The sequence below is a fragment of the Python bivittatus genome, unplaced genomic scaffold, assembly GCF_059951505.1.
Source record: "Python bivittatus isolate LINGU-HERP-01145 unplaced genomic scaffold, Pbiv_v1 ctg000080_np1212, whole genome shotgun sequence".
Lineage (NCBI taxonomy): Eukaryota > Metazoa > Chordata > Lepidosauria > Squamata > Pythonidae > Python > Python bivittatus.
Window position 1 is genome coordinate 58,658,080 of NW_028277035.1, and position 24,158 is coordinate 58,682,237.

At 38.5% G+C, this 24,158-nt stretch overlaps 1 protein-coding gene across 5 annotated transcripts in view; it reads left to right on the top strand.

Moving 5' to 3' along the window:
* The window catches only part of CACNA2D3 (calcium voltage-gated channel auxiliary subunit alpha2delta 3), a 577,343-nt gene that overhangs the window by 268,830 nt on the left and 284,355 nt on the right, over positions 1-24,158 (top strand). For all 5 annotated transcript variants that reach the window (XM_088134187.1, XM_088134188.1, XM_088134191.1 and 2 more), the window contains exons 6-9: positions 4,983-5,114; positions 7,463-7,523; positions 7,926-8,076; positions 21,319-21,393. In XM_088134187.1, coding sequence (XP_087990313.1) covers positions 4,983-5,114; positions 7,463-7,523; positions 7,926-8,076; positions 21,319-21,393 — 419 coding nt within the window. The remainder of the gene's footprint in view (positions 1-4,982; positions 5,115-7,462; positions 7,524-7,925; positions 8,077-21,318; positions 21,394-24,158) is intronic.

The window sequence follows — 24,158 nt, forward strand, 5'->3', positions numbered from 1 at the left end:
TGGTTATCACCCTTAAAGCCCTACATGGCATGGTCCAGGTTACCTGAGGGACCATCTCACCCCCATTACATCAACCCGTCCCACCCGGTCCAGCAGAGAAGGCATGTTGCGGATCCTGTCAGTGAGAAAATGTTGACTGGTGGGTCCTAGGAGGAGAGCCTTCTCTGCCATTGCCCCCACCCTATGGAATACTCTCCCTGCAGAGGTGAGGCGGGCCCCTGCCCTCCCAATTTTTTGGAGGGAATTGAAGACTTGGTCTGCCAACTTGCCTGGCATGAAGAAAGAGACAGTCGACCCTGGGGATGGCTGGCACCTTGACAATGCTCTTTGAGTTTATTAACACCTAATTAACATCTGCCTCTTGGAAGTATTATAAAGGAAGTGTGCTTTTAACATATTTGAATTAATTAATTAATATTTATCTATTTTAATCAATATTTATTCTATTTTTACAGTAAACCACCCAGAGTCACCCCACAGTGAGATTGGCGGTGACAAATTTGAAAAATGAATGAATGAATGAGTGAATGAATGAATGAATGAATGAATGAATGAATGAATCAATCAATCAATCTGTGGTGTTGACAACAGTATCCAAGGTGTTGGTGGGGATTTTTGAGTGCTTTGAAATCAGTCTTAGTTGTTGGAGACTGTCTGAACTAGTCCTTGCAGTTTTCTTGGCAACATTTTTGGAAGTGATTTGCCATTGCTTGCTTCCTAGAGCTAGAGAGAGTGATTGGCCCAAGGTCACCCAGCTGGCTTTGTGCCTAAGGTGGGACTAGAACTCACGGTCTCCTGATTTATTTGGAAGACTGTTTCTGTTGCTCACCCTTGCTACATGATTTTTTCTTCCATGCCTATTCTGACATAAATGTGGACCACACATGGAAATCACCAGATGGGAAACAACAGAACCAGTTAGATCATATAATAGCAAACAGAAGCTGGAGAAGTGCAATCCAGATGCAGATTGTAGAAAAGCCCATACATTATTGGTATGAAATATTAGGCTTAAACTTAGAAAATTTAAGGAAAAAAGTATGCTAGCAAGATTGGACCTGGAGAAATTTTGGTCAAAATATAACAGTTGTGTAAGGAACAGATTCCATATGCTCACATATATGAAAAAGATATGAGAAGAGATAAGAGAATGAAAAATGTTTAGGTCATAAATTGCAATCCCCTGCTTGGTGCAGGCATTCAAATTAAAATATCCCTGACGGCACCTACTTGAATATGTCCATTGGAAAGGAAGCCATAAATTCACTGAGCAGTTGGTGCCACTATCACACTTCTCCCACTGTTAAGAAATCTTTTCTAATATTCAGTCAGAGTCTCTCTACCTATAACTGAAATCCATTGTAGTATCGCCTGCACTTTGGAACAATGGAGAATAGTTCTTGATCTTTTTCTATGTGAATCCTTTAAGATATTCGAGGAATTATATCATGTACCCCCCAGCCTTCTCATTGCTAAGAAACATTTCTGTTTCCTTCAGTTTCTTATCATAGGTCTTAGTTTCTAGTTCCCTCATCATCTTCATTGCTTTTTTTGGAAGAATTTTGGCAAAACTGCCATTGGTCAAATTTTTTCTTAAAGTGTAGATTCCAGAATACTCCAGGTGAGGCTTGAAAAATGTAGAAGAAAGTGAAACTGTAATTTCCCATAATTAAAAAGGACTGTACTTAGATAAACATATTGTAAGTGCACATCAGACTAACCTGAATTGAAACTGCATTATTTAAATTATTTTGTTTTCACAAACTGACTTTTGTAATTCATTGAAGTTGCAAATATCTGATTCCTGCTCTGCATTGAACAAAAGCTGAAAAGTACTTTTCATTTTGAACATTCCACTCAGTTGCTTTATTTCAGACAAAATTCAGCATTGGCAACACTCTTTTCATCTCTGCTTCTGAGAGCCAATAATATCTATGACAGCTATTTAATTACTACATGCATTTGGACTGTTCTTTGGCAATTATATTTCAGCTTTCTGTCAGTGTACCTATTTGTCTACAAGTCCTGTTTTATTTAATAACAATAATGCAGCAACAAGTAGCAGTGTAAAAATTGTAAATTGCAGCATGTATCTTATCAAAAAGATAAAAGAAAGCTTCTAATTTTATTTGAAAGGTTGTTGTTAGGAAAGCTCTCTGCAAAATGCAAATCACAAACACTTTTAAGAAAAACTGGAGGAGCCAAAGTTACTTTTAATGAGTTTGGATTGTAAGACATGGAATGATGAGGATATTTTTTCTCTTTTTTATTGCTTCCCCTTTTTCTAATAATCTTCATATTCAGTTTACAAAATAAAAATACTTTTTCAAATGCAGTTCATAGAAGAAGATTATAGCACAGACAATGTAATCCTTAAACATATTGTTCAGTGTAAGCCGTTTAATTGTAAGCCTCCTAGAGTTACTTATATAGTTAGATGGGTGGCATATAAATTTGATTAATAAACTAAATAAAATAAAATAAACATTTCTTTGAGGGATTTTATAGTTAGGAGATTTTACACAAGCACAAAGCAGTACAACTAAAGTTGATTTGTTAGTCAGTCTCCATTAAATTCACAACACAGTTAAAATGCACTCTGCATTTTAAACCAGAAAGTATTAATATTAAGCATTATTAGACCTTTTAAGGCATTCAAGATCCATGGAAAGGGAAAGCCTACCATGAGTCTTAATGCTTACAAGGGACATAAATATTGGCATTGGCCATATCCAGGGTTAAGGTCGAGTCTGATATGCACTAGTTGAATTAAGCAAGGTTAGACTAGTCAGGCCTGTTAAGCTGAGGTCATAGCAGTCAAGATCATGTCTGACTGAAGCTCTCAATATTGTTGTAGCTATAGAAGAATGGAGCTTTGGCAGAGAGCTGAAACCGTACATAGTTGAACATCCCCTCCTTGTGTCAGCTGTAATATTTTTAAAAAGCCCTTGCCTATTTGTATTTGATAACTTAGGTGAGGTTGGGAAGGTAAAAATGTGTGTTGGGGATTCATGTTGTGATTTTGCACATATTTTCTAACAGAAGGATGAAGGAAAATATACAACCGTTCTCAGCATGTAGAAGTTTAGAACTCATCTTTTTTCATGTTTTATTTGGCAGTATACCAGTGGTCACAGTAGCTCTTCCTGGCCTTTGCATCAACCAGAACAGTGCCATACTGTTCAGTTCTTGGCACGGGATTTTAGCTATTCTGAAATGAAGAGCAGAAAGATTAGCTCCTAACTATAGAACATCTGGAATTGTTGTTCATATATCAAAGATCTACTTCCAGTGCTAGTAGAACATATGTGGCAAGATAGATCCATGAACTGTGTATATGGAAATGTCATTTGTGCATAAGATTAGAAATTTGGCAGTTATGCCTCAGACAGTAAACATCAGTAGTTTTTCTTTTCCTTCCAAATTAATGATACGTATCCTGTTAACCATGTTGGAAATGTATGGACATCAGTTTGTTTTGAGTCAGAACTATGGTTGGGAGACATATAGGATTCTGCCTTGATGTCTCAAGTATTGGCAACTTCAATTTTTCATGTTCTCTGTTATTTACAAAGGCATTTCTCTCCAAGAAAAATGTTTCCTTGTAGTCTTTATGTGTAGCATGTGCTTGTAAATATAAATATTTAGATGAAAGCTTAGTTCAAAGGCAGGCAGCTGAGACATTTCACTGCTCCCTTTCCCCCCAGTGTTTCCCTGATGAATATTCTCACAGAAAACAATTCACCTCTTTCCACTTCATTAAAATTATCCCATTAAACTAAGTAATTTGAAATCAGCCATTATTTTACAAGTCAGTGAAGCTACTGTGTCAAATGATGGGGCAGGCCACATTTCTGTGCTTCACAGATTAATATTACGAATTACCTTTGATATTGAGAAGAATCGGTTTTCTTCTGTGATTATAACATGGACAGATAAAATTGCCAGTTGATCCATTGTGCCAGTGTAGGGTTTTAAGAGTTTTGTAACTTCATGGGCAACAGAGTTCTGTGCATCTGAGGTCTCTTTCATGCATTTGTTTGAGAAGATAAGGGCAAAATTAATGATCTGGTAATGAAAATCACAAGGCCTTGAAATGTCAATATCACGAGATTTAGGTCAATATGATATTGTCACAAGGGCATTCTAGGCATTGTGTGTGGGTAAATATGCTCTTACCTCAATGGATGTGCAGGAGGTTTTGCAGAAAAGAAAATAGAAATGTTCCAACCAGTTCATTCATTTAATGAAGTAACTTCAGCCCCCATTGCAATCCTCAGTCCTTGTAGATTATTTTAATGAAAAAGCATTTCTGTTAGCATTCATCCCTACATGAATTCCAGTGGACAGCAATACTGAAATTTGCTCCCAGTGGAATCCATGGTAAAATTCCTTGCTGGTGGAGTTAGCAACTAATAGAATCTCAGTAATCAGTTTTCTCTCCTCTGAGTAAAGCGATATTTCTTCTGTTTGTCCATTGCAGTAAAAATCCCTGGACAGTTAACAAGAACCATCAACACAGATATACATTCACAATGGCAATTTCAGAGCATTTCCACACAAGCAACTTAATGGCATCATCCAGTCATTGCTTTGGTGATATATCAGTGATGAACAGGCTTCATAGCTCCACAACAATGTCTCGGTAACCCTTAACCACCAGTAAAGAAATGCTCTCAGTAAAAGCCTGAGTAGAATGACAAAAATTAGGAGGATGCAGTATTAAAAACCATGAGATTAAAAATCTTTCCATTAAACCCACTTTCCTTCAGAAGGTGGAGGGAGAGACAGATTCAGAGAAGTCCCTCAAAAGAAATATTCATTGAGTTCATTCTTCTCCCTTTTAGTTTTTTGGCATCATTTGAAGTCCGTGGCATACACTAATGTTTTACAAGGTGTTTTCAGATCCTAATTTAAAACATCTAATGTCCAAGACTAACTTACACCAGACCGTCTGATTCTTTTTCTTTTCTATTTTTCAGATCCTGCTATTGTGAATGGAGTTTACTGGTCTGAATCATTAAATAAAGTGTTTGTTGACAACTTCGGCCATGACCCTTCCCTTATATGGCAGTACTTTGGAAGCGCAAAGGGATTTTTTAGGCAGTATCCAGGTAAGAAAAAAGTGTGCACGCTCTCTTTCTCTCCTTCTTTTCTATTTGCATTTATTTGCTGTTGTTCCTAAAGGAGCAGCAGCAATCAACACCTTATGGCATGGGGCAATATAGGCACCACTGGTGGAAGTATTTTGCCATTACAATAAATCAATTCTGTTTGGAAAAGGGTGAACAAACTCAGCCTCAGAAAGTCAAGGAGTTCTGATATCAGTGTTTCAGTGGCCCTTTCTTGACTTTTTGTTTCTTTTACTACCAAGTCTGTCTGAAGCAGCAAACTTCCTTATTTTTCTTGGTGGAAACAGCTGAAACCCTTAGGACAGATCTCCTGCTGCAACAGTATTTAAATGTTTAATAGAAAGGAAGTTTTAATTTTGCTTAGGAGTTTAGAAAACATGACTTAAGGCTGCAGTAGTGCTGACTCCACAGCTGTGACAATAAAAGCTCATAACTAAAAATAATATTTTAAACAGAGCTTTTAGGGTAGTTTAACTGTTTCCTGGTTTTCGTACATAAACGTAATGTTATTATACCACTTCTCAGCTGCCAAATACTGATTTTGCTAACTAATTTGATGGGACTCTGATTTCCCCTTCTGCTGATTTGGGGTGGAAACTGCCTTTTCCTCTCTGCCAGCCTTAGAATCTCATGGGTAGAACTCTGTCCATAAGTAGCTTGAATGTAGCCTTTGCTTCCTCCTGTTTCTGGTAATTTCAGTGGAGGGAATGTCATAAATTAGGACATATTAGTAAAAGATTTCTTGCTTTTATTCAGAATGATATAGGTCCTGTGAACACCTGCGTTTCTTGGAATGGGAACATAACCTTTTAAATTGAAAAACATGGACAATCACTCTATTTTAGCACAATTACTAATACATCAGTAAAATTAGGTTTGTTCATGATTTAAGGAGGACAAATGATGTAAATAGATAGAACGCTATGTATGCTGAAATATCACATAAATAATAATTATTAGTAGTGGATATGATCCAGCCAAAGATAAGCATATTTCATATGGTTGATGCTGCCAGGATCACTTTCTTAGGATAAAGCATTGAATTCTACTTGCATCATAGCTAGAAGAAATATTTTGGTGCTTATCTTTTTTAAAATTTTGATTATATATACAGTGATCAACTATGCAATGAAAGTAAAGAGCAATTTAAGAATTAAAAAAATCAGAAAGGACATAGCACACAAAACCAACAACTCTGACATAGGTTGTGAATATAATTTTATGGAGTGATATAACATTTTAAATGTACATATTCATTATTGCTATCCCAAAGACAGATAGTTGCATACATCAAAGACAGATAGTTGCATACGTGGAGATAATCTATTAGGAGTTGTGTGCTTATATAACTAAAAACTGAAGTTTAAATGTGTATAAAATACTCTTTAAATAATACTTGCCACTGTATTAGTTTTAAATAAGAACTTGCCACTGTATTAATTTTTCAACAAATAGTGTTTCTCACACTTTTAAACAATATTGATCTAGCTTAAGATGTACTTTTTGCAATGGTAAAGTAACTCTGGCAGCTGATAAATTGAATTGATTTATTGTATTGCATCATTTTCTATCTCCTTTAATGGACAGTAAAGCTATATTAGCATTAATTATTAAAGACTGTTGAGTATTTGTTGTTTTTTCTTTGTAACTTTTCAACCAAAATCAAAATTGGTTATTGCCAGCAGAGATGATAATAGGTACTGATTTGATTATAACCTTTTCAACATGCTCTAGAAAGTCTTTTGTTACTATAACACAATTTTAAGGGGGTCTAATGCCATCTGTGAAATATTTTAATATTTGATTTTTCATACATTGCCAAGAGAGCCAGCTTGCAATAGTGGTTAAAGGCTCCAGGCTAAAAACCAGGAGACCATGAGTTCTAGTCCTGCCTTAGGCATGAAGCCAGCTGGGTGACTTTGGGCCACTCACTCTTTCTCTAGGGAAAAGTGCTGGGTCTAAATGGTACTCCCTAAGAAGGCTACTGACAAGGCCTTCTGGCTTCTAATATACCCCTCATTAACTTGATACAGATGTATTTGTTAACAAATGGCTGGGGTGATGAAAGGAGAGAAATGCCTCTTCTCTCTGACTCTTGCCCTGGCAGGATTTAAACCATCTTAGAAGCACCAGTGTCAGAGCTCTTGGAGAAGGATGAAAGGAGAGCCCTGATGACTGAGATTAAATACCCCTGAAAACAATAGGGTTTACTTTCGATTGGGCTTGCCTACCTGGTCAATGAATTAAAACAACAACAACAACAATTAGTCTTTCAAGGAAGAGAACATACCTTTGGAATTCTAATAGTGTAATATTATCCTCCACTCCAGGAATTAAATGGGAGCCAGATGAAAATGGAGTCATTGCATTTGACTGCAGAAATCGAAAATGGTAGGTCATGATTGCTCTTTATAACTTTCACAAAAATTAAACTGGTAGACAAGGCCACTGTGTATAATTGTTCAAGTTGTCCCTGCACCTGGGTGCCACATCTAGCAAAGTGCAGGGAGTCAGTGGCACTTGCATTTCTGGGCAAAAGAAGAAAAAGTGAGTGGTCCTCTGCTAGGAGGGAGAGTGCCTAGGCAACCTGACAAACAGGTATAGTTGACTTGCACCCGCGGAGAGGGTTGCTCACCAAGCAGGGCGGTGGACATGCCCTCCCCCTTCCTCCATTGCAAAGATGCCTTTTTCTAATTCGCACAAATGTCCTGTATTGGTTAGCAATGGCCCTGTAGGTAGATTCCTATGAGTTTAATTGACATTCCTTCCTATTCCCCTTCTCCTGTCATCCAGGTATATTCAGGCAGCCACTTCTCCTAAAGATGTTGTTATTTTAGTTGATGTTAGCGGCAGTATGAAAGGACTTCGCTTGACAATTGCAAAACAAACAGTGTCTTCCATTTTGGACACCCTTGGAGATGATGATTTTTTTAATATAATTGCTGTGAGTATTTCTATGTTCTTTTTCTTATTGAAATGTCCTTTTATTATTGTTGTTGTTCTTGGGTTCTTAACCTTGATGAACCTCCACCCGAGGTTTAGGTGCTAAAAGATTAAAATAGTATACAGGATTTCTAGAAGTCAAGCCATTGACTTTTAATGGCCTATTCTATTCTATTCTATTCTATTCTATTCTATTCTATTCTATTCTATTCTATTCTATTCTATTCTATTCTATTCTATTCTATTCTATTCTATTCTATTCTATTCTATTCTATTCTATTCTATTCTATACTATACTATACTATACTGTATGTATGTTTGTGTATGTATGTGTGTATGTGTGTGTATACATACACACACATACATTCTTGAAAATACCCTTTTCCTCATGGTAGCTTGTAACATTGTACAATTATAGTATCCACCAAAACAATAATTAAAATGCAACAGAGAGACATGCAGATTAAATATATAACATGCAGTTTATATATACAAATACTTCAAAGTTGGAAGAATAAAAATGTCTTTGCCTGGAGCTTAACAGATAAATAATGTAGTGTCTTAGCGAATTTAACTCACCAAGGAAACTGGAGATACAAAATATTGTTTTATTAATCCAAAGCTGGCAGGTTATAGTGAGTCTCATATGTCCAAGTCAGCCAAAAGCAAAAACCAGATCTTCTTTAGGATGGTGATCAAAGGCACTCTGAGCATGTATATTCACTAATGGAGGACCCTAACTGCAGAAAAGTGAATTGCTTTACAACTGATAATCAAAAAGGGAGACATGGGGATCTGTCTCTGTCTCCTATGACATCACTGCAGATGCATGCCTAGCAAGAAACACAGTACTGTAGCTTTGTTGTATAAGCTGAGCAAGGTCCTACGTGCTATTCTAACAGACTGGCCCTGCACTTAAAGCAGGAAGAGATAAGGAGCAACATAAATCCTTGCATGAATTCTACCGTCAATTAGTCATTAACAGGCGTAGATTGGCCCAATAATAAAAATTTCAGTCTTAAGGATAGTACATGAGAGGTACAGAGAACATCTCTGATCTTTAGAAAAACATATATGTAACACTACACTCGTAAGGACAGACATAAGGGTGGTAACAAAATGGATTGAACCTGAGTTCTTATTTCAACTTGCCTCAGTTGGTATCAGGGCATTACTAGAGGCAGTGTTCCAGGTGGGGGGGGCAGGAACTACCCGTGAGAAACCCTGCCCTGGGCAGTCACACATGTCCATATGGAAAGACACCTGGAGGGAGGGCCTTGGTAGGTAGGTAGGTAGGTAGGTAGGTAGGTAGGTAGGTAGGTAGATAGATAGATAGATAGATAGATAGATAGATAGATAGATAGATAGATAGATAGATAGATATTATTTTCCCCTCTCACCCCTCTGGGTGATATGTGTGTTCCTCAATCACAGGTCCTCTATCAGAGGCCTGGGAGTTCGAGGGTTCTGCGCAGTATCTGAGCTGTTCCTAGCACTGCACTCTTCTGGACAGAGAGCCCTAATGTTGTTCCTGGGATCTGTTGGAGCCACTCTCCCAGCTTAGGAGTCACAGCCCCGAGTACTCCTACCACCACTGGGACCACTTTGGCTTTTTTCCACATCCTCTCTAGTTCCTCCTTCAGGCCCTGCTACTTCTCCAGCTTCTCATACCCCTTCCTGCAGTTGCTGTCACTTGGCACTGCTATATCTATCACCACCACTGTCCTCTAGTCCTTGTCTACTACCATGATGTCTAGTTGATTGGCCACTACCTGCCTGTCCATCTGGATCCCACAGGAACGTAGCCCTATTATTCTCCACAACCTTCCGTGGAATCTCCCATCTGGACTTTGGAGGGTCTAGCCCATACACTATGCAGATGTTCCTGTACATAATGCAAGTTACTTGGTTGTGCCATTCAGTGTATGTTGTTCCTGCCTGCATCTTACACTCTGCCACTATGTGTTGGACTGTCTCTAAGCCCTCTGTGCACAGTCTGCATCTTGGGTCCTATCTAGTGGGGTAGACTTCTCTTAGTGCCTGTTCTTGTGCTGCTATGATCAGTGCCTCAGTGCTGTCTTTTAGTCTAGCCCTTTCCAGCCACTGGTAGGATTTCCCAGTGTCAGCCACCTTAGCTATCTGTTGATGGTATATCCCATGCAGGGTCTTGTCTTGCCATGGCACTTCCTCCGCTTGAACTTCCTCCCATGTCTGCTGCTGCCTCTGGCATTCTCTCAACAGCTCATCTTTGAGCACCATCTTACTGATGTACTCCTGGACGCTCTGGGTTTCATCCAGGACAGTGTCTTTGACACTCACCAGACCCTGCCTGTCCTCTTTCCAGCTGGTGTACAGTCTCTGGGTGTTGGATGTGAGGTGGAAACCTTTGTACATTGTGAGGAGCTTCCGGATCTTCACATTGGCAGCCTCTATGTCCTGCTTTGGCCAGCTCACTATACCGGCAGGGTATCTGATGACTGACAGGGTGTACATGTTGATGGCATGGATCTTATTCTTCCTATTGAGCTGGCTCTTCAGGACCTGTCTTATCCTTTAGTGATACTTGGATATTGCTGTCTTCCTTGCCTCCTCATTGTGATTCCCATGTGACTATGGGATACTAAGGTACCTATAGCTGGTCTGTATGTCTGCTGTGTGGTCCATTGGTGGTTCTACCCCATCAATCTTAACTACCTTCCCTCTCTTCACTACCATCTGGCCACTCTGTCTCATTCACTGTTAGCATACAGTTTGATGTCATCTGTGTAGAGGGAGTTCCACTCTTGAACTTGTATCCATATCCAGTCCTTGTGATTATCTGGCTGAGGAGGTTCAAGCCTATGAAGAACAGCAGCAGGGACAGTGCATCACCTTGGTATATGCTGCACTTGATGGCCACTTGTGCAAGCTGTCTTGAGTTGACTTCAAGTGTTGTCTTCCACAGTCCCACTGAGTTCTTGAGGAAGGTCCTTAGTGTCCTTTTGACTTTGTATAGTGCCAGACATTCACAGATCAATGTGTGTGGCATTGAGTCGTAGGCTTTGCTGTAGACAATCCAGGTTGTGCTCAGTTGGTCTGTCTAGACCTTGAGTCTTGGGCAACTGCTCTTTATATGAGCAGTTGGTGTATTGAGCCTCTGGTGTTGTTCTCAATGCCCTTCTGAGCTGTGCTCATGTACTGGCCCATATGGTCTTGTAGCTTGGCATAGGACTTGATAGGACTTTCCATGTTGTGGGAAGGCAGGTTATTGGTTGGTAGTTGGATGGTGCTATTCCCTTGTGGGGGTGTTTCATGATCAGCACTGTCCTTCCTTGTGTTAGCCAGTCTGGGTGGGAGCCTGCTGCTAGCTGGTTTCTTTAGCCGGTAGGTATGGATAATGTCCAGGCCAGACGCTGTCCAGCTTTTCATGTTCTTGACCTGCTGTTGGATGTCTGCTACTGTGATGGTGACTGGTTCCTGTTCTGGAAGATTGCTGTGGTCTGCTCTCAGGTCCTGCAGCCACTTTGCACTTGCGTTATGTATCTTCTCTTTCTCCCATATGTTCTTCTGGTACTGATTGGTTTCTGCTGTTGGTGGCTCTGCTGTTAATGTGTTGCTGCACTGCAGTTGGGACTACATGTTAAATAGTTCTTTGGAGAACAGGGCATTTATCTTCTTGTCCTCTGCTTCTCTAGTGTATCTCCTTAGCCTGATAGCCAGTGCTGTAAACCTTTGTTTAGCAGTCTCTAGGGCTTCAGATGGAGTCAGTCTCTTGTATTTTTTTCAGTAGCCATGTCTTACCCTTAATATCTACACCCTTCTGTAGTTCTACCAGTTGACTAACTTCTCTCCAAGTTGCCTTGATCTTAGCCTTGACCTCATTTTCCCGGGGGGGGGGAAGGGCGTGTACTGCTGTTCTTGATCGTGTAGCCAAGCATCTCCAGGATTACAGCAGCTGTAGCATATATCAGTTCATTAGTTTGAGTTATGGTGGTAGTAGGGATTGTCATGAGGGCTCTATTGGCATCTTCCAGTATACTATCTGATGATACCTCTCCACTGAGCCTTGTAATTGGTCTCAAGGTTTGACTGTAGCTAGTTTATCCATGATCTTATGTCTCATATCTGCTCTGTAATGGAGGGGGTGGCAGTAACGTTCCAGTTTCAGGCATTGGCTGCACATCCAGTTGTTCTTCCAGGTCTTCTTGAGTCCAGGATGTAATGTGTCTATCTCAAGTTGTGAGAGAACTTTCCTCTTCACTATGTTGGACAGTTGGATAACTAGCTGTTTCTTAGTTAGTGTGGATGTATGTCTTCTGTCCATCTATAGTTCCCTCATACGTTTCATATATCCCCTACCATTAGATCTACTGTTGGAATAGCTTTCTGTTAATTCCAGGTTCTTTTGTCTCATCCATGTATGGTTTGTGAAGAGCCAGTTTGGTCTAGTGGTTAAGGCTCCAGGCTAGAAAGCAGAAGATGGTGAGTTTTAGTTCTGCCTTAGGCATGAAAGCCAGCTGCGTGACTTTGGGCCAGTCACTCTCTCTCAGCCCACAACATCAGGCTCGGGTGACAAGGCAGTTGATCAATTCTTGTGCTCCATCATTCAATTGTTTCTGAGGGCTTGGACTCATAATTAACAATGGCAATGATCTATCTATCATCTATCTATCTATCTATCTATCTATCTATCTATCTATCTATCTATCATCTATCTATCTATCTATCTATCTATCTATCTATCTATCTATCTATCTATCTCAAAGGCTTTTACATTTCTATACCCACTGGTGGTACAATGGAAGCTAAGTGGGCAGCCCTGTTCACTTTTTATACTTCTAGTTCATCTGGGACATTACTGATAAAATTAAAATGATGAATAAAATTAAGAGAAGTATTGCAACATGTATAATATCCTAAAATAATCTGTCTCTTTCTATATGTGTGTGTTTGTCCATGTACACATACATACAGAAGTATTATATAATATTCCTTTGTCAGAATGTTGTTTTGTCACAGCACATTTGTTCATCTCTTTTTTCTTGTGTATCTGTGTATTACATGAAAGAAAGAAAAGTAGGACCACCCTGAGTGAAGGTAATGCCCACCCACCCGAGATAAAATATGTTTGCATGAAGGAATAAATGTACCCTCTAAATTTTGCTCACTGTCACATCTTGTACCCTTTCAATCAAAATTTGGCCAAATACTTCCCAGGCATTTTTAAGAATCTAATCTCTCTGTAGTTTTTGTGTTTATTCTTGCTACCTTTCTTTCTGTGACAAGGAGTGCAACAACATTCTTCTAATTGTCAAGCACAGATTCAATCCTCATACACATGTTAAACAAGTTGCAAACTATTCCATAAACAAACTACACCCATATTTTAACATTTTTCCAATAACACCATCTATCTCTGAAGCCTTACTATTTCCAACATTCCAACAATATTTATGACTTCTGTTTAATCTTTTTGGGGGCATTAGTATTTATAGCATTCATTTGAATTCCTCTTTAACATACCTCTGTCATTCCCATACAGATCTCTAAAATGCTCTTTCATGCATTCCCTCACTTTGATTTCATCCGGAATCATTTTATCACTTTTAATTTTAATTCTGTTCACTGTTGCAGGAGATTCCTTGTTCAGCACTTTTCACTTCTTTTCCAAAATATTTTTATTTCCATCAAAATTACTCTGCATGTGATCTGCCTCTTTTAATCTTAACATTAAAACATTACATTCTTCATCTCTCATTCTCCTTTTTTGCAGGAATCATTCTCTTATATCTATTTCCCTCCCCACCCCATCCGCAGCCCATTTCACCTCAAAAGTGCATTTGTGTTTCCAATTAGTGTATCTTCACACCCTTCAGTAACATTCTGTAAGTCAATTCTTTATACTCTGCTACAACCAGCTTCCATATCCTCTTTCCATTCATTCTGGATTATGGGTGGATTATCTTTACCAATGTTATTCATACCTGTGCCACATGCAGAATTCCCTGCTAATCCTAAGCATGCAGTATTGTTCATTTTTGCCACATTTTGGTCAGTAAGTGTCAGTCCAAAATATGACAAGTAAGAAAATAGACACTGTAAGGAATGGAGGGATATTACTTTATTTGACGGAGTGTATAATAAAAGAATATTGATAGCCTACCATTTCCCTCTGTCCCCTTTTATACCAAATAAGATCAAGGCAGAGTTATCTTGAATGTCTTTCTATACTTTTCCCTTTCCTAGAACTAAATTGTTGTTCTGCCTCCCTTAATGGCTTCTGCATGCCATCAAGGTTATCTCCACATTCCTCTACACCATTTTCCCAGTCAGAATTGATCTTTCCCCAAGTAACCAAGTAATACTGATTAGACTACAAGCCCCTGAGCTGCTCCTGGCTGATGCAAGCTTTGCACCAATTACTCTATGACCGTGCCATTGTGCAGCATTGTTATTTGTATTGCCACTTGCTGTTGGTGTTGTAACAATGCCTTGGTGACTTGTTTTGTGGATAGTCAGAACCTGAGGCCATATCCAAGGTCAAAAGCAAGGTTCAATGCCTCTCTGAGTAGTGAGGCTTTCAAGATTGATGCCAGCCCAAGGTAGGGAAGGTCAGAAGGAATCATGTATGAGAATCTCCACCTGCAGTTATGCAGTTCCACTTTCATCAGTACTTGGCCACAGAAACTGAGAAGGTAGAAGGAAGACAGAAGGAAGAATTGAACATCAGATATTCCTCCAAGACTGGAATATTTAGTTCAGTTTAGGAGGGTAAATCCAGTTAATCCTATGGCCACAGGACTTAGGATTGCTGTGAAATAAATTATAAAAAATTAAACAGCAATGTATATTTGCATAATATATTTTTGAACTATTTGTTTAGACTGGGGAGCTCTCACAAAAATAGGTTTTAACTTTTTGTCCACAATGAAACATTTTCTTAACAATATGCTTCTACAGTCTTAAATCAATCATACACATTACTATTATATGTAGTTTAAGAATCCAAACATTTAGAGACAGTAAGCTGTTAAATATATATTTCTTACTACTCTATTATTACCAGAAACTTGCTTTCAGAAACCTGTAGAACATATTTACTTTCTCAGATAGGAAACATTGTTATGTATCTCATATATATTATTATAATGCCTTTATTCATCTATAGTAAATAATTACATTGTTGTTAATGGAAGCTCACAACTTAGGAAATCACAATATGTTTGAAATAAATTTGTCAACCTATTGCATCCAGTTTTGGTTCTAACAACGGTCAGTCAATTGTCTGAATTCAGATGCAAAAGCAAATGATAGGCAGTCACTGACATCCATATGCAAACTGGCTCCAGATCTTTCATGTTCAACCATAAAGTAATTGCATGTTGTAGATAGACATCAGTTCAAATATAATCTTCACTTAAGAAAACCATGGTTGGTTTACCTCTAAACCCAGCCACGTTGGCTTCTTGCTGCATATTCCTTAATAATATAGTGTGCTGCCATCCAAGAAAATTCTGTTTTGTTTTGTTTTTTATTGCAAACAGTTGAAAGTGGTTGCAATTGTAGCCAAATTAATATGAGAAGCAAAACTGTAGTAAAAGATTGATTACTTTAGAGTGCGGAGAAGACGTTTTTGCACATCTTTACAGGAACTTCTAGATAAGAGTGTGGGATGGATTTGGATATACAATCTGGTTTTATTCAATTAATTCCGGCTTTTCTGTATGTGATGCATTTGATTTCTTCAGAGCACTTTCTTTCTCTCTTCAAATGCAGGTAGTCCTTGCTTGATGATGGTAATTGGGATCAGCAACTCTGTCGCTAAGCAACACTGTTGTAAAGTGCAACATCATGTAACCGCACTGACTTACAACAGCAGTTACGGCAGTCCCTGTTGCCATTGTTAGGCAAATCTCACACGGTTGCAGCGTCCAGTGGTCCCATGATCACCATTTGAGACCTCTTGCTGGCTTCCCCATTGAATTTGCTGGTGGGAGCCGGCAAAGAAGGTCGCAAATGGTGATCGTGGGACCACAGGACACTGTGATGTAATCACAAGCCGGTTGCCAAGTGCCCAAATTATGATCACATGACCGTGGGGATGTTGCAGTGGCTGCAACTATGAGGACCTGTCATACGTCCCCCTCAGTCAGTGCCAGTGTAACTTCAAACGGTCACTGAACAAGTGGTAATTCAATAAGGACTACCTGTATATAATACATTTGTTGACAACTTTCTCGGTTATCATTTCTTATATTATATTTTTGGTAACTGAAACAGATGAGGATTTCTATAATTCTCATTAATTCTCATTAACAATAATGGGAGATGAGCATACATTATCATAATTACAAATCCAATTAAGTACCGTGGTAGTACTGAACAATATTTCAGTCCTACAGTTAAATGGTTTAGTTGCCTGATGTATACTGGATACATTTCATCCTCCAATAATTTTGTTTCAGAATAGATTCATGAATAAAGTAAAAAAAAAAAAAAGTTCAGAAAATAAACATAAAAAGATAATGCAACAAAAAAGAGGTGTTTCTTTCAGGGATTACTTATTGCAAAATCTATATAAAATCGATGGACTGGTGTAGATGATTGCATTACCAAAGGAACGATTAAATTATGCATTTGCTTTTCTGTAGTCTAAGTTAAATATAAGGTCAGATCGCCAGTGCATGAACTGAAATGTCTGCAGTGATGAGAAAAAAATTGTTTGCTTTGAAGTAAAATTCTAAGTGAAGCATTAAATTAACAATGTTATCATAAAACAGAGTGTTAATTCTGCCTGGGGAAAATGTTTTTATAGAAAAGTAGGCTATCTCTTAAATGAACAATAATCGGAGGATTCTTCTAAATTTAATTTAAGTTTTTCATAGAAAAGATTGGAGAAGAAAATGACTGCCAAAGAAAAAGCCTATTGATTATTATACTGTTTGTGTGAAGTAGTATGGGACGTGATAAGCAATATGGAAGTTCTTGAGAGGCACAGTCTTTGCTCAGCTCAGGATAATGTGTAGCATTCATCTAAGCCAGTGTTGTCCAAACTTGGCCACTTTAAGATGAGTGGACTTCAACTCCCAGAATTCCCCAGCCAGCATGGGGTGGGGAATGGCTGGCTGGGGAATTCTGGGAGTTGAAGTCCACTCATCTTAAAGTGGCCAAGTTTGGACAACACTGATCTAAGCTTTCTAGGTTAGGGGCGCCAAGCTAAAGAAGGTGGCTATGAATTGTCATCTTATTTCAGGACACAAGAAGATTTATAGGGAATGAATTATTGGACAAGGGTTGTAATTCATTAATAGTACATTCCTGACAGAGAAAAGTTCTCTGATTCAGTCCCTGGTACCTCCAAGGAGTATTGAAAAAGAAAAGTCTTTCCTGAAACATGGAAACTGGCCATCAGGCTGGATAAAACAACACTGCAGTGAAATTGATGGTTTGAGGGACATGCAGTGCAGTTGTGACAAAGAGAGAGGCCTTTACTGCAAGGAGAAAACTGACATTGGAACCCTCTCCTCTCAGCTACACCAGCCTTTGAAATTGTTTCTGACGTTAGAAACCACAGGGAAGGGGACATGTTATGAGCTGAACACGGAGCAGGAACAAGGTCTTTGTATCCGAAGGACCCAGCATTGGTGTCCACAGGCTTTCATTACTTTCATCAGAATGACAAAAACAGATTGTGGTGTCACACAATAAGCTCTGCCCCTCTTGGGCATGTGTGCAACATCATAGTGCGTGTAGAAAAGGAAGGCTTGTATCACAGTGCTGCAATGTTGCTTACATTGCCCAGAAGCTTCATGGCTCTTCATTACAGCCCTCCGACAAGGGAATATTTAAACCAGCTCACGTGCTGCTCTAAACACATTCTCTCCAACTATTTGCAATAGGAAAGAAAAATGAAAGTGAGGAAAATCAATGGAAAGTAAAAATGAGATGCAAACCTTTCTCCACCCTCCACCATGGGCAGGGCATAGGAGGCCAAAGAGATGGAATCAAGTCTCACCATCAATTCAGCTGCTTTTTCTACTGCTTTATATTTGGGTCCATTTTCTTGTTGGCTTCCTTAGAAACTTTTATCCTGGATAATGAGATACAGATTTTAAAAAGTAAAGTGCATTAGAAAAAACATCCTTGCAGTGAAAGGTAGACAGGTAGGTAGGTAGATATAGCTCATGCCACACCAGGAGGAGTTAAATTTAGTCTTAAGTATTTTAGTTTAAAAAAATAAAGCATGAATGGTAAACAGCGCCATGAAAAATGTTACAGTGTTCAAAGTGAAATTTTCATTTGCGTTAAGGATAAGATATGAAAGTGGCTTAAACTGTACTCATACTTAGATTTTTCATTTTGAATGATATGTAGTCACAACTGGCTCACAGAATCTACAGACTACTTTTTAAACAACCCTAAAACAAAAATTAATTTGAGCAACTGGTGCAAGAAGAACAAATGTCCCATTTCCTTTCAAATGCCGTCAGACTTGGCTGAAAAAGTACTTTGAGAATGTTGTGCCTCTGAACATTCACTTGAGCGTACTCTTTTGGGATTGTAGCTGTGATCTCTTAATTGCAGCTATAAAATATTTTAAATGGTATAAGTATAGAACATTGTTTTCTAGAGCTATTTCAGGAATGAGGAGCATTTGTCAGCTTTCTGAGAACAAATCTCATCATCACAGAGAAGGCACAGAGAATAATTATATTAGATGAGGCACAGGACCTATTACTAGTACTCCATAAGAGATCATTTTGGAACTAGTTCTTTTTTGAAATAAAATTGATTGAAGGAAATTGATTTATGAAGAGCTAACACACACACCCTGCCAAAAAATGGAACAACATCAGAGATGAATATCTGAATTTGCATGGCATTATTAATTTCAGATTAGTATTCAGTAATGTTTGACGTAGAGAGTTCGTTTGGTGTAGTGGCTTAAGGGACTGGGCTAGAAAGCAGGAGATTGTAAGTTCTAGGAAGAAGGCATTGCCTTTGAGTCAGTCACTCTCTTTCAGCCCTAGGAAGAAGGCACTGACAAACCTCTTTTGAAAAATAATGCTGCCAAGAAAACTGTATGGACTCGTTCATGTAGTCACCAGGGGTTCAGACTGACTTGAAGGTGCATGCACACACACAAGCACAAATGTAAGATGGAACAAATTAAATGCTCTTGCCTATGTAATTAAAGATCACATAGATCACCTAGATTTCAGAGATCAACCAGGCTGGGAGATTAGGCAACAGGAGCAGACAGGAGCGCTGCATATTAGAAGAGAGAGCAGAAGGAAATATGAGTCAAGAACCCTTAGAGGTTATATGGCTTGTAGTAAGAGTGAAATCTTGTGGGCTTGCAGAGTCTCTCTCCCTGCTACTCATTAATGAATTGTTTAAGGTTCCTTTTGTTCCCGTGGGAGACAGCAAGTGGAATTTGGGCTAAATAGTTTGGTGCTTTCACTTACTAATTATGAGGTTTAATTCTATTACTTTCACTCCATGTCTGAGAAGGATGTAAGCAAACAAAATGATGCCTGAAAGATTTCTCTATTAGTTTATATTTAATTGAATAAACATGTTGAATGGAGAAGAAACCAAATTGATGTTTCAAGATTAATTGGAAATTCTTTTCTTGTTACAAAATGTTAACGGAAATTGTGAAAGTTTTCCATTGTATGCTATGTTCAGATATTGCTCTAAGACATGGGTGATGTCAGGCTCAGCCCAAGAACAACAATGAAACAGTCTACTCGAGTATAGTTCCTTTATTGCTTTCACCTTATAGACAGAATCTTGCCAGACTAAATCTATACTACAGCAACTAGTGGATATACCCTGGGAGATTCTAGGGAGTGGCTAGCCTGAACATCTTTCACTTCCCACACTCCCCTTGATGACTGCATTGTCTCTTATCTCCTTTCCCCTTCTGGAGTGCGCCCCCTCCCTCCTGATGGCCTTGATCTCCCACATCACTTTCCTCCTTGTAGATACATTCCATCATAGGTGCACAGCCTTTTGGTGGTGAAGGCCACCTGCAGGTCTTAAACAGTGGGTTAGGCTCCTTTGTGGGGAGTTAGGTGTGGCCAGAGCAGAAGTTAGTTATGTTCACATTAATAAAGCATGATTTTTAAAATTCATTTCTTTCCCCATCCACATTCTCCCACCTTAATCTACCTTAAACCATTAAGCTTAATTTTCATTTGCTGAACTGAGTAGTGGCTAGGATGGGGGAGCCCAAAAATTCTTGTAGGAAAAGTCAGCTGTGCATGCCTATTATAAGAGATCCATGTGTACTGATATTTGGTTCTGCTACTTCTTTATTAACCAACCCCCAATAGACTCAGGCAATGGGTTGGATCAGGTTAGAGTGAAGACATAGTTTCCACTGATAAACTGATCACGTCCATTTCCACACTCCCAAGAGCAGATTTTCAGGGAGCACAGAGAGGAAAGGAGGCTCAAAAAACCCTGTTCTGTCTCTATAAATTTTGTTCCATTTAGGATGGAACTATTATCTAATCTAATGTACATTAAACTAAATGCTTGCTAAGAGAGCTCACATTAAAAAAGAGGTTTAGCTGGGTTGTAGATCATTGACCTTTCAGCTTGGAAAGTTGTTGTCAGTCAGTATTCAAAGTATCTAGGTGAAATTCAATCCTGTATTTCCACCAAGAGATCTGCTTTCTTTGGCAGAAAAGGAAATGTCATCTCCAGGACCCTATTTTGTATATGGTTGTGGTGTCACAATGATTGGGCATGATTGCTTTCATTATCTGATCCCCCTTGACCCCCACCCATGGATGGTTCTGCCCTTCTGCATCATGGAGTAGGTTTTATCAGCATATGAGGAGCTGCAAGGGGATTCACGTAAGTCGAGTCACTTAATATTGATAGATTTCGTCCTAGGATTTTACCCACTACAGTACTGATTTTCAGTTGTCCCTGTTGCACTCCATGGTTAAAACTTCTTTCAGGGTGTGCTTTCTCTTAAAAATGTTTGTTTAAAGTTGTACTGATAATAGTTTAATGCAATGAATATATATATAAATATATATATATATATATATATATATATATATTTAATAAAAGCAATGAATTCAATGATGGAGTCTTACTAGCTTTTCTCCATGTTTCCTATCATTAACTTAAATTATACCTTTCAGAAGTTTATATTAAATGTCCTCTTCTCTTCTCTTCTCTTCTCTTCTCTTCTCTTCTCTTCTCTTCTCTTCTCTTCTCTTCTCTTCTCTTCTCTCTTCAGTATAATGAAGAACTCCACTATGTAGAACCTTGCTTGAATGGAACTTTGGTACAAGCAGATAGAGCCAACAAAGAGGTAAAAGAAAATGATAGTTATTTAAAGCAGCAAATATTTTGCATATGAGGCATATTGCTGGATTTTTTTTGAATTAATGAAAGCATATAAATTTAACTCAATTGTTCCATCTGCCCATTTAAAAATTGTTGTCTGATGAGTTGTCAATGGTTTCCTTGACTTAGGTCTGGAAACGGGATTTAAAGGCTTTGTAATGTAATTTAATGTAATGTAATGTAATGTAATTTCTGGTAATTATCATCTCAAAGGAAAGACAAGTATGAGAAGCCCTAAAATTCTCCTCCGGTTCTGATTCAGTCCTCCAAACTGTACAAAAGTTCTCAGCTTCACTGAAAACCACTCCCAGGAAATGTTAAAGTGAGAAAAACCCTGCCACCATTCATCTGTCAGTGGTTCTCTTTGACGCTGAACTTCTGACTTCTTTCTACTTTATTTGGGAAATATGTCTTTTGCTCCAGCCCCTAACAAAACAACATAAATATCCTAAAATTGTTTTGCTAATGATTTGCCTATATTCTGAAATAAGTTGTTGGGCAGGACTTTGCCTCCATCCTGATTTTTCATGGGGGACTTTTGGAATTCTCTCTCTTTTTTGGCAATGAACTGCCTTAATTAGTCAGCTTGGGAAAACTGAGTCTGTGGCCTAGAAATCTACTCTAACATGGATCTTTGGGTAAAACAATCATTTTTTCAGGAGTAGCTCTTCACATAATCTAGCTAGTAAAGCCAGAGAAGAACATCTCAACTTTGCTCTTGACTTATTGAATTGCTGTTCCCTTTATTTTGACAATTAATGACACCATTTATCAGCTTGGACATAAATAGCTCAGCTTCTTTATGAACTAGCTTGATGGAAACCAAGAGAAATGCAATTATCTTTTCTGACAAGGCCAGATAGCCTAGCATCAATGGCTCTTTGAATTCTTACATGGACAGATAGTGGATTCTTTGGCTAAACATAAAATAAAAGAATTGGATTATCCCTCATCCTCCACCCACCCAAAGATCAGTGTCTGATGCCTGCTGCTATCAGTAATAGTGCACAGAGGTGAGAATATTCAGACTGTTGTTACCTTGATTGCCTTTTCTGCAGCTGCTGGAATTGTTACAGCTTTTAAAAATCTAACATTTTCTGGATTTAGGGATGATGCTGATTCTGGGATATAAACCAATGTTTTCAACTATCCTTGAAGCATTGCAAACTAGCTGAGTATCTGATCAAAGTTCTGCTCTGTGTTTTGATGGGTTAGTTGACTGCCTATTTCAATAAGCCTGAATGTTCTTATGAAGATGCCATGGAGTTGATATAGATACAGATATAGCAGTTGAATGTACTATAAAATGTCTGTCTCTTGGAACCACAGAAGCAGCATGTAAAAAGGAACTGTGATAGAAGAATGCTGATTGCTTAAAATGTAATCTGTACAAGGAAGCTGTGATATAGTCTATATACACTGTTGGTTGATTCATACCATTCCTACCTATGAATTATTTTATTCTAATATTCTTTATAAAATTTAACAATTTTCAAACTTTCTTGTTCATCTATTTGCTGTTTATTTCCAGAAATAGCTTTGCACTCTGCTTATTGATGTTTGCCAGAAGATAATTGCTTTCAGTATCAGAATGTAAGCAAAGTAAAGGGTGGTGCAAGCAATCAGATACACATGAAGTGGTCTGGAATATTTGGCAGAAGCAGAACATTTTAGCCGATGCCTTTGCAGCTGCAGCTCATAAGAGCAAGGAATGGGTTTAAGTCCTTTACTGAACTAAGTAACTGTGTATTAAAGTGAGGTGGAACGAACATGTGGAGATTTATACAAATGTTCATGCGCACAAATTCCTTTCTTTATACACAAAGTAGTATAAAAAAGCATAAAGATTTAGGATATCTAAATATAAGATTGCTTCAAGGTGAGCAAGGTCTTCTTAGTATAAGTAGGTATTCCTGCTTGAAGACTGTTTCTTGATAAGAACATTGCGCTACAAAGGGGTTAAACAGAAGTGGAGTGCCAGTTCTTTCCCGGGTTCCTGAAACAATGATCTCTGTTTAATCCATTACTTTTCTATAGTCCAAAAAGAGTCATTAACTTTTTTTCCTTAGATGATCTTTTGAAGGCCTTGTGGAGATTTAGAGTGCAGTGGTTGAAATCTTCCAAGCAATGTTATGCAAAGGGCTTTCCACCATACATTTCTTTTTGAAATGACCACCCATGTGGCAGGCTTGAGCTATGAATTGATCCCCAGGTGAAATGATAACTCTTTCTACAGAAATTTGTCATCTTACACTGATCTCTAGTGTGGGCTAAGAATATCAACCAGTCACTTTAGGTGAATTAACTGTTAAGTAGTCATGGGAACCCTTACCAATTCTCTGCGAAGCATGGAAAGAGTTTTATCCAAAGACAGAGTATTGCACATCTGGCCCAGTGTTGTCTATTCTGGCTGTGGTTTTCTAAATTCTTAAGGAGAGGCTTTTCTTATTTACCTCTCCATATCTTTTAACTGGAGTAGCAGCTGAACCTGTGGCCTTCTGTATGTAAACACTGAGCTACATCCCCCCTCTCTTTTCACTTACGGAGAAACAAGTCATTGCTTGCAATATCAACAGCCTCAGTTGGGACATTAGTTAGTTGCATCATTTGGCCTGTGAAGTAGCTAGAGCTAATTGTGGCAAGATCTCACTGAAAGATTTAAGTGATGTAATTAATTTATTTTCCAATTGTTTATATGGGAAGGAGAAGCCATTACTAATATTAAACAGA